Genomic DNA, 12,102 nt, shown 5'->3' on the forward strand with positions numbered 1-12,102 from the left:
TATTTGCGGCCTTTTGCTACTTTGCAACTGGTTTTTCATTTCTGATACTCTGAATTTTGAAAACAAAGCACTTATTTACAAGTCTACAGTAATAGCAAAGTTGACATGTCACAGTTCTGACTTACCCTTACACTCCGGCTGCCTCCCTGACCAGGTGCTATTGGGAAGGCAAATCCTTTCAACAGATCCATGCAAAATATATCCAGTCAGACAAGAAAAACGCACAATGCCCTTAATCCAGAATTCACTCTTTTCTCTAGAACCATGTGTTGGAGAGCCAGTGTCGCCACACATTCCAACCGTATCTCCTGCAACAGAACACAAAACCATGATTAAGAGGTCATCAGGTTCATGAAAAAATAAAATGTCCACTCTTTGGACTAAACAAGAAGGTACCACATCTTTTAAATGTAGAAAAAAATAAATTATAACCAGGATGAGAACAAAAAATGGCACGGTTACAAGTTTATAATCTTTGCTCACGGCTAGTCACTCCTGTAAGCTATCTGAACATCCTACATTTAGAGGTGTGCTCATACTGCCTAATATCTAACGATACAATAGTGTAACCCACGGGTGTAACAATAGCATTCCTTTGTGATCTAAAATGAATATCACATAGGAGTCTACCACCCATAATTTCACTCTGACACATGAATGGCATCAGAAGACTGTATAATACAATGCCATCTACTGCACTGAAATTGGTACTAATAATATTCATCAATAATGATGGTATAAATGTAAGACTTGAGTGTCCATTCACAATGTGCAGTGATCTGACACAGTGCAAAATTACTGAACAAATTCAAGTACAGTTCATTTTTCCATCATACCAGCTATGGAGTCTCCAAGGAATCAAATGCACCTATCTCTCAATAAACTTCCTTCATTAACAATAGGAACCATATTGTTGTCTGCACTTCTGGACCCTGTCAGCCCCAAAACAGAGCATAAGCTGATAGAAACTTCCTCACCAATAGTGTAATATGAAATAGCAAATATACCAAAGTGGTAGGCACAATTCTTTGACCTGTGGATCCTGTGAGTTCGTCTCCCCGCTGAGAGCATGAGATCATGCAATTACACCTGAATGGGCATGTTATAGATTTAGTGCTTTATGCAGAAGCTGTAAGTAGCATATCTTGTATCAGAGCATTATAGTAAAGGGTTAACGTCCTATGAACAACTAAAATATCATACAAACATAAAACAAGCATAAATGGCTGTCCTGTTGGCAACATAACCACCACTGCACTTCAAAATAATACATTATATGGGAAGCATTTTTAGTCATTTCTGTGATATGTACAAAAATTATATATAAGTTCAAGACTTTTTTTTTTGCATCTGAACTGTCTTAAGCAGGTTTCTAAATGGTCAGATCACATCATCGAGATTTCTGGATTTCTTACTAAGAAATATACATTGCGATTCGATATCAACAATTTCTCTTCAGTGAAGTGATTTTCATTCCATCGCCTTTGTTCATTTCTGTAAAATTTGGTGAAGCTAAATGTGTACCATTTTCTTATTACAATAGTTAGTTGGAATCTAACAGACAGCAAAAGAAATCTAACTTTATGTCCGTAAACAAATCAACAAACGGGTTGTCAAGATCCCTGCTTCATTTCAAGATGTTTCTGCAAACAAAGTAAGTAGAATTGTCTCCTAGAATCTGAAACTGAAGCATTGTGGATTTATCTCTTTAAAAAAAAAGTAGTCTCGCAATTTCAAAGGAAATCAGAATACTTGAAGGTTGGTACAGACAAGCTGTTACTTTTTCATTTGGACTAAAATATGAAATATATCATAATTCTTACTGTGCCTGTCACCTTGATTCTGCCATGAAGTGATGAAATAAAGACAATAAAAACAGATTTACATGAAAGCAGGCTGCAGATCTCTCAGCAGCATCACAGCGAACATGCTGGAAAAGGAACAAGGAATTAAATCATGGTTTTCCAAACAACTGATCTTTCATAACTTGTGGGAATTAGCTTTACAGATAAATGGCTGTCCTACTGGCAACACTGGAATGCACTGCCTGAAAGGATGGTGGAAGCAGGTTCAGTAATAACTTTCAAAAGGGAACTGGATAAATACTTGATGTGGAAAAATTTGCAGGGCTATGGGGAAAGGGTAAGGGGATGGGACTAATTGGATAGCTCTTCCAAAGAGCCTGCACAGGCACAATGGGCTGAATGGCTTCCCTCTGTGCTGTATCATTCTATGAACTTCATAGTAGTTGGAACTGAAGTAAATTCAGGTAAACAAGCCTGATGTTTTAACAACACAGCAATCCTAGTCAATCATTTAGGCTAACCTGAAATGTATTTTTACAGGTATTCTCCAGTCAATTTTTTCAAACGTGATGACCATGATAATATAGATATAGACATACCACAGAATGCAAAGTTGACATCATAACATCACTATTTTTTTTTTAAATGAACTTTCTCTACAGAAGTATTAGGACAAATAGTCAGTGGAAGGAATGTGTAGTCTGGTGAATGAATCCCTCAAACATTCAGCAAAAACTATGAACAAGTACATAGACTGAATACAAATTTGCATTAATTGCACAGTAAAACTCATACTTAATCGGTTTGAATAGTCCATACATTCCATTGTGAAACGAGTCATCCTGTTATGACACTGCCTGGAGAGTCATAGAGTCATACAGCACGGATAGAGGCCCTTCGGCCCATCGTGTCCGCGCCGGAGAGAGGAATACTAAACAGGAACATCCCAGTTCTGTATGAGATCACTCAAACGTAAGGTAAAAACTGAGAACCAATCATAACATGACTCCGATAAATACACAATAAACACCACTCAGATCACATCTAACATCACAGCTCAGTGATTCGGAGACTATGTGTGAAACTTACTATGAATAGGATTGTAGCTTCAATGTCTAGAATGAATATAACATGCCTTTACATTAATTGCAAAAAGGGTGTTTTGAACAAATATACATCACACTGGATTTTTGTTTCTCTCTTGCCACTATCAATTATTGAGGTCATTTATTTTAGGGTGTCACTTTTATATTAAAACCTTTCCTTGGAGCTCCCAAGGTCAACTGAGTAAACTGATGACCCGTGCTCAACTGCTGGAAGATACATGGCAATAGCCTGGTTTTCCTGAGCAATGATGCAACTGAGATCAGAATTCAACAGTGCAGGTGAATTGTGGCACAAACTCACATTCTACCACTTTGTGGCAGGAGGATAATTACAGGACTTACACCTTTAACCTACGGAAGGCTCACAGAACAGACGGTTTTCATTAGAAGAAAAATGTACAGGAGAGATAATCCAGGTTTTTAAAATGCTGAGGAGAAATGAATAATGTAGAGGCAACCAAATTATTTAACTTGGTGATGATGAATACAGAACAAGATGACATTAATATAAAATTACCAAGTAAAATTACATTAAAAGGGATTTTTTTTAACCGCAGAGTCATAGATATTTACTTTCCACTCCTCTCCCTCCCTTTCACCTCTCCTGTCCCTCCTCCCCTCTGGTCAACCCCACATCCGCACCCCCCGCCCCCACCCCGCTACCACTTCTGTCAACCCCTCCAATTCCTTTTCCCGTACTCCCCTGCTTTTCACCTCCTTCGAACGTACCCTCCCCTCCCTTCCTCTCCTCTGCACACCCCTCATCTCTCCTCCCCTTTCCTCCTGCCCCCTCTCTTCCATTTTCAAAGTTGAAATAGTGCTCTTTAAATGATTTCCTTATTGAATACGTGTTCTGTGGGAGAGAGGGGGTCCTGATGTTGAATATCTGCTCACTGGAGTGGGAAGTGGATGTTTGAAAATTGCCCAATGAGAGCTCACTGCTGCTCGGGGTGGGGAGGGGGAGGGCAAAGGCAAATTTACAATGCTGCATAGTGAATGGGGATTTGGATTTGGGGAGAGATAGGAAAATGGAGGGGGTTAGAGGGAGAGAAGGAAAGAGGAGGAGACAGAATTAAGAGATAGAAATTCTCCCTTTCTATCTCTTAATGGAAAGAGTGAGGAGCAGAAGGAAGGAGAGAAGTGGTGGGAAGAAGAGAAAACTATGAGGAGGAAAGTGGGAGATAAGTGGAGGGGGAGAGAAAGAGATAGGAAACGAGAGGAGAGGAAGGGAGGTGAAGGGGAGAGCCAGAGAGGGGTTGGGGGGGGGGGGAAGAGGGAGAAAGAAGAGGAAAGGGGAAGAGTATTGAGTAGAGAAGTGAAGAATAGGGGAGGGGTGAGGAGAGGCAGAAAAGAGATTCAGTGGGAGGCTGAGTAGGACGAGACACTCCTCATTGGGGATCAAGAGATGCTGCATAAGAACATAAGAAATAGGAACAGGAGTAGGTCATACAGCCCTCGAGCCTGTTTCGCCATTCAATAAGATCATGGCTGATCTTTGACCTCAACTCCACTTTCCCACTCGATCCCCATATCCCTTGATTCTCCTAGAGTCCAAAAATCGATCTATCTCAGCCTTGAATATAATCAATGACTCAGCATCCATAGCCCTCTGATGTAGAGAATTCCAAAGATTCACAGCCCTCTGAGTCAAGGAATTCCTCCTCATCTCAGTCTTAAATGGCTGATCCCTCATCCTGAGACTATGCCTCCTAGCTCTAGACTCTCCAGCCAGGGGAAACAACCTCTCAGCATTGGCTGTGTCAAGCCCCCTCCTAATCTTATATGTTTCAATGAGATCATCTCTCATTCTTCTAAACTCCTGAGAATATAGGCCCATTCTACTCAATCTCCTATCATTGGATAACTCTCTCATCCCAGGAATTAATCTGGTGAACCCCCGTTGCACTACCTCGAAGGCAAGTATATCCTTCCTTACACAGTACTCCAGGTGTGGCCTCACCAAAGTCCTGTAAAATTGTAGTAAAACTTCCTTACTCTTGTACTCCAATCCCCTTGCAAGAAAGGCCAACATGCCATTTGCCTTCCTAATTGCTTGCTGTACTTGCTTGCTAACTTTTTGTGTTTCTTTGTACGGGGACACCCAAATCTCTCTGAATACCAACATTTAATAGTTTCTTACCATTTAAAACATATTGGGCTCGAATTTGCCAGGCCTGCGGGTTTCCGGCGGGTTGGGTTTCGGAAGCGTGGTCAACACGCTCGGTGAAATTAGTGGGTTGCCCGCACGATCGTAGCAGGCAACACACTAATAGGAATCAATTACCTGCTTCTCCGGGGTCCACGGCGCTGGCCTGCGCGTCGGGCGGGCTGCGCATGCGCAGTATGATCTGTCAGCTGGAGGCTCTCTAGTTAAAGGGGCAGTCCTCCACTGACAGATGCTGCAACCAATGGAACAAATTGCAGCATGGAGCAGCCCAGGGGGAAGGCTGCTCCCAGTTTAATGATGCCTCACCCCAGGTATCATCAGATGGGGTGAAGAGGAGGGGGAGGACACAGATCTTCCCCCCGGCGGGCGGGAGGAAGCGGCCTGCCTCTGCCACCAAGAAGGCCTGGCTCGAGGTGGCAGAGGGGGTCACCTGCGCCACCAACATATCGCCCACCTGCATACAGTGCAGGAGGCGCTGCAATGACTGCAGTAGGTCAGCCACAGTGAGAACACAAAGTCTTTCCCCTACACTCCGTCTGCCACAACACTGCCCCCACCCCACATCTCCTTTGGCACCGCCAACACTACTCTGTCACATCACCCTTCATACCCACTCAAACCCCATCCTCATCTTACCTCCATCTACTCACCTCGCCAGTACTCATCCTGCCACTAACACGCAACCCAATCCTCATACAATCTCATTGCTCCATCCCATACTCACCCTCTCGTGCATCTCCCTCACGGCCAGCCTCACGCAACCTGCCACCACCTGTGCTGCAGCCACAGGGCATGCATCACATATGTGCAGTAGGCAGCGTAAGGCAAACATGTCGTGAGCAAGAAGGGGGTGCACAAGGGTGTCTGAGGGTTTGTCCTGGGTGTTACCTATATTGAATTTCAGAGCAACAAACAGCACACATTATATTGACACCACCACTGCCATGTCTCCGCGAATCCTGTCCGTTGTGTCCAATAATGCCCACTCCTGGGTATCACTATGAGGACCCACCACTGATGCCACCCATCGTGTTACTGCAGAGTAGGTGCAGGTGTATTTGCAGGGCTCTTCCGCGCAGAAGACTGAGAGACATCGGCGGTGTAGCCGGCTGCACCCTGGAAGGATGCGGAGGAGAAGTTGTGGAGGGCAGTGGTGACTTTGACAGCGACAGGTAAGCAGTTGGTGCTGGGGCCAGCCAGGAGCAGCTCGGCTTGAAAGAGCCTGCAGATCTCCACGACTACATGTCGAGCGAATCTGCGCCTCCCTGTGCACTGCTGCTCGGAGAGGTCCGGGGAGCTGCGCCTTGGTCTGTGGACCCTGTGGCGAGGGTAGTGCCCTCTGCGATGCATCTCTCCCTGCGGTAGCCCTCCCTCCTGCTGTGCAGGTGGGCGTGCAACAACACCGTGTTGGGGGGCTCCACGTCTCTGCGGCGGACGGCGTGGACTGCGAGGCTGCTGGGGCTGGTCATGCTGTTCGTCCTCCGAGGGTGTCCACGCACCACCCATCTGGCAGGTGTTGGTCTGAGGGGTTGTGCAGGGTAGGTGGGTGGTTCCTCGGACTGGGGCTGCGGTTTCGTGTCGGTCTGTCCTCCGGCTTGGCGGGGGGTGGTTGAGGGCAGGGGTTGCCCTATGTGACACGGTGGCCTCCTGCGTGGGTGAGGGCTCTCCGCCGTGGAGTGCACCTTGGCACCTGCCACAGGCTGCTGGCTGCAACACGCCTGGTTGGAGAGAGACTGTTTCCCCCAGTGTGTGAAACTCACTGCCTTGAACCTAAAATCCCACACTTCCTCTTTTGACAGCTGCTTCAGCTCATTAAATGACCTCAACAAGCAAGGTAAGTACACTCAAGTGGAACCCCGCTGGCTTTAATTGCCTGCGGGATTCCCACCAGCGGGGCTTGCGCGTGCAGCCCTGCACGTCAGCGCGGTACCCGGAACTGGCCGGGATTTCGGCGTGATCCGGTCACGTGACCGGATATCGGGATTTTCGGGGCCCCCCCGCTGGAAACCCGCAGGAAACCCGAACCGAAAATCGAGCCCATTCTGTTTGTCTATTCTTCCTACCAAAGTGAATAACCTCATATTTCCCCACATTATACTCCATCTGCCACGTTCTTGCGCACTCTCTTATCCCTTTGCAGACCTATTTGTGTCCTCCTCACAGCTTACTTTCCCACCGAGCTTTGTAGCAGCAGCAAACTTGGAAACTTTACACTCCGTCTGTTCATCTAAGTCATTAATATAGATTGTAAATGGCTGAGGCCCAAGCACTGATCCTTGCGGCATCCCACTGGTTACAGCCTGCCAACCTGAAAATGACCCGTTTATCTCTACTCCCTGTTTTCTGTCCGTTAACCAATCCTCCATCCATGCTAATATATTACCTCCAAACCCATGAGCCCTCATCTTGCATAATAACCATTTATGTGGGGCACCTTATCAAATGCCTTTTGAAAATCCAAATATACTACATCCACTGGTTCTCCTTTATCTACCCTGCTAGTTACATCCTCAAAAAACTCTAATAGATTTGTCAAACATGATTTCCCTTTCATAAAACCGTGTTGACTCTGCCTAATCATATTATGATGTTCTAAGTGTCCTGTTACCACTTTCTTAATAATGGATTCCAACATTTTCCCAACGACAGATGTCTGGCTAACTGGCCTGTGGATCCCTGTTTCCACTTTCCCTCCTTTCTTGAATAGCAGGGTCACATTTGCTACCTTCCAATCCACTGGGACAGTTCTAGAATCGAGGGAATTTTAGAAGATCACAACCAATGCATCCACTATCTCTGCAGCCACCTCTTTTAGAATCCTAGGATGTAGGCCATTAGGTCCAGGGGATTTATCAGCTTTTAGTCCCATTAGTTTCTCCGGTACTTTTTCTCTACTGATATTAATTACTTTAAGTTTCCTCACTCTCATACTAGGGGAGAGGCTAGATTCTGAGGTGCAAATTCCTGGGAGAATCCTGTTTATTGGGGTGTGTTAGTGGAGGCCAAAATGTTCCTGAGCTGAGATGGACTGGCGTTCAATAGATTTGTACTCTATTTTGGTTGTATGAGAGTCTGCTACTCAGCGAAGCGGAAAGGAGATTGGAATGTTGCTGTTCAGTCATGGTTGGGCGGGGGAATTCCAGCGCAATCATTTAATGGTGATCTAGAATATAAATTACCACAGTTTGGGGGACTAGGTACTGTGCAGGGTTCAGTTTTTGCTCTATTCCTGTACTTCATCCTGAGCATGCTTCTTTTACTGACAGCCCAGCAATTGTGGAGGGCAGGTTTCAGAGTTCCAAAGGGAAACTTCACTGTGGTGACTTCCAAGATTTCCTTGGTCTCCATTACTTCAGCTAGGTTTTTTAAACACACGAGTCCTGATGTCAATGTTGGAGAGTTTCTGAGATCATTTGTTGATAGTTTATTGTAAGTAAAGAAGCTTACTGGCACTTCTGAATTTCTGAATGTTGTCGGGGGTCGGGGGGTCGGGGGGTGCGGCAGTGGGCAGGTTGAAGATTACAGCTGCCTCTCATGTAATGTGAGAGGGAGTTGCACTTTGTTAAATGGGGTCATATCGTCTTGACACTCATGGCGCCACTTACAGGTGCAACATCATCAGAATGCTGCAATCTCATCATTTTTAATAAATAATAGATGTGCAGCAAACAAAGGATGAAAGTCTTGCTTCACTTCAAAAAAATGACAGTAGGAAGCTGCATTCCAGGGAGAACGAAACAGCAGAGTTTTTAAAATAGTTACTTTGCATATTATCAAGAAGGAGGAAAATTGCCTCAGTCAGATAACTGGGTATATTTTTTGACCAGCGCTGTTCCTTTAAGAATCTTAACATGCTAATACTAACATCAGCTGTCTGCTTTTTTAATGTAATTGTCAGAAAATAGCAAAGGTATTGAAATATACCCTCTGGTTTCCAGGATTGAGAGGGCAAAAGAAGGGCAGCTGGACAGTACATCAAATAACAAAGGCTAAATGTTCTTAAAACATAATAAGTGCTTGGTCCAAAACAACTTGCATCCACAAGTCTTAAAGGAGTTGGGGACAGTAATCAGTACAGCTATAAGTGACATAAACTTTGTGATTTAAAGTATTTCTGGTATATCTGGAAAGTACAGGATAATAAGCTTAACACTGAAACAATTTTTGGAGATCTAGCGGGTGACCATTTGGACCATTATAACTTTTTAAAGGATAGTACCGAACCAAGAGGTGCTTAGGCCAATTGTCCTGCTCCCACAGCTGAGACTAGTGGACTTAGCACAGACTGAGGATGAAATTTAAAACCTCCCAAGTCAACTACTTACTGTCTTAAACACCTAAGCCATTGGGGGAGCCAGGGAAGTCACGTTGAACAAACCTGCTGAAATTTTTTTGAAGACATTACTAACATGATGGAATACATTTGATATATACATGCTTAGATTTTCAGAAACTGTTTTCCAAGATTCTACATCAGCAATTAATGGATAGGGTAAAGACTCGTGAAATAGGAGTTAAAACATGGTAATGGATAAAAATTTGCTTAAAAGATAATAACGAATAGTTAGCCATAAATGGGTCAACATGTTCATGTTCCTATACAATTAGAGCTTTCAAGACTGTGATCGATAGATTTTTGTTAGGTAAGGGTATCAAGGGATATGGAGCTAAGCAAGGTACAGATCAGCCATGATCTAATTGAATGGCAGAGCAGGCTTGAGGGGCTAAATGGCCTACTCCTATTCTTATGTTCCAAAGTTCATTCAAAAAATAGATGAACAACACAAACCAGGAAAGACCCAGCTTTGATCCCTGGTACTTGCTGATCTAAGTCAAGGTGGAAGTAGGAAGCTACAACTGGCCTCAGGGTAAAATTTGTTAAGGTTTATGATCCATATATCCATATTAGAAGTATGTGGATGTGGACATCGGATGAGGACCAAATCAAGCTCAGTGGTAATGCCCTTGTGGTAGACCAGCTTGCAGACATTCACTGGCATAGCTCACAGTTACTCTGGCAAGGTATTAATGTTCAGCTAGTGTCCGTAGAACAACACCCCGGTGATGAGTCAACATCCTTAGTGGAGAAGGGCAAGAAATATTGGTGATGAAAAACATAAGAGGCTGTGAAATAAAGAAGAATGCAAGCAGATTCCTAAGGATTCACTTTTTAGATATCTCGGACAATAGATTCCAGATTCAATTCAATGTTGATAAGTATGTATTAAATGGAACAGGTGTCGAACAACCTGATCAGGAAAGAAATCTAGCGGTTATAGTGGATAAATCTATAAAACTGTCAACACACACTTAGCTGTAGCAAAAAGAAAAGCAAATAAAGTACTGGGTTCCATTAGCACAGGAACACAGCACAAATCAAAAGAGATTGGCCCTAAATTTCTTGAGTACGCAGCAATCTGGATGCCGAAAAGAAACAAGCATCCAAGTCCTTGGACAGGTGCAAGTGTGGCCCGCCAGGGTGTCCAGGCCTGGGTTTTGGTTTGGACACTCCAGAAGCAGCATGTCAAATTGGGCCTTTTATATAAAAGACCAATTGCCAATAAGAAAAACATTTTAAGTCAATGCAGCTCATCCCCTCGCCCCCATCACATTACTCTCAGGCACCATATCTTCCCCTCCCCCTCCAGCAGGCGGTCAAGTTGTATCCATACCGTCACAGGTGCTTGCCGTATATATTTAAAGTAGATGACCCTGCCCTGACCTCAGATACTCTGGCAGGGTCGAGAACTGAGGGGATCCAAGGATTCTCGGCCCCTCTGCTTTTTTGCTTTTTAAGACATTGATCTGAGGCCATCTGAAATATTGTGGAATACTGGTCACTTAGTTGGAGGAAGGATTTTATTGCCTTTAAGAGGGTACTGGGTGGGTAACAAAGATAATTCCAGGTAATGGGAATTTACATTCTGAGGAAAGGTTAAGAACGTTGGGTTTGTTTTTCAGAAAAATGACTTTGAGGTGATCTTACTGAAGTTTGGAAAATTATGAAGGGAATTGACAAAACTAATCAAATTGTTCACTAACTCAAGGGTTCAAGGAACACAAATTAAAAGTTAAGAAATTAGGACTAATAAGGAGAATTTGGTAGACTTTTATCAAATGGATAATAGCAGTGTAGAGTAAGTTACCAAGGTAGACCATTTATGCAGAAAATCTAAATATATTCAAGAGACATTTGGACGTGTTTTAGGGTGAATGAATGATTAAGGGGTATGGTGAGAAAGCAAGTAGGTGGGATTGATCTCTGAAAAAGGGATAAGCTTGTTGGGTCTAATAGCCTTTTCTTGTTCTTAAAATTATTTTCTAAACAGAAAGAATTCAAGCAACATAGGCTTGTTTCTGCTAACAAGTATAACATGCACAAGAGCAAACTTCAAACTCCCTCCAAGGTTGATTAACACTTCACTTAAAGGATTAAGTGGTATTGTAGCATTTTCACTGAACCAACATAACCTCACACCAATACAAATACAGCCAGAAATTACAAAATTGACCAGCTTAAGGGTTTATCGCTTGCTAAAATGGTCATCAAACCTGTAAAAAAAAGGCTGCCAATTTCCATTCTTCTGCTCCACGTGCTTCTAATTCCATCCTCCTGGAATGATGTACTATACCTCTGTTACACCTCTCCTTTAGTACTCTGATTATAGCTCCAGTTACTGAGGGCTGCTGGATCATTGCCACTCAGCTCCAGATAGCCATGCAAGTCAATACCCTGAAAGATAAGGTTATCTAGCTGGACAAGCAGTAGAAACTTATCAGTAGGCTGTACTAATAAGCTGCACATTTTTAGTTGGGTCTCGACTGAGGCCCAGGCGTGGGAACTCCTGAATGAGTAAGTCCTTTTTCCCCGCCACCCCAAGCTCTGCCCTTGCTTATATCAATGGCCTTGTAAGGGTCAGCGGGGTGGAGTCCATCACAGGATCTCTCACTTAAGGCTGGGTCCCAACCAAGTTTGCAATTGTTCTGGTGGATCCCCGTTAGACCAATGGCAGGAGTCTGTCGG

At 43.9% G+C, this 12,102-nt stretch overlaps 1 protein-coding gene across 1 annotated transcript in view; it reads right to left on the reverse strand.

Annotated features, from left to right (window-relative positions):
* csmd3b (CUB and Sushi multiple domains 3b) overlaps window positions 1–12,102 on the reverse strand; it is a 1,733,930-nt gene that overhangs the window by 74,309 nt on the left and 1,647,519 nt on the right. The window contains exon 57 of the mRNA XM_067976258.1: window positions 126–308. Coding sequence (XP_067832359.1) covers window positions 126–308 — 183 coding nt within the window. The remainder of the gene's footprint in view (window positions 1–125; window positions 309–12,102) is intronic.

The sequence above is a fragment of the Heptranchias perlo genome, chromosome 3, assembly GCF_035084215.1.
Source record: "Heptranchias perlo isolate sHepPer1 chromosome 3, sHepPer1.hap1, whole genome shotgun sequence".
NCBI classification, from domain to species: domain Eukaryota; kingdom Metazoa; phylum Chordata; class Chondrichthyes; order Hexanchiformes; family Hexanchidae; genus Heptranchias; species Heptranchias perlo.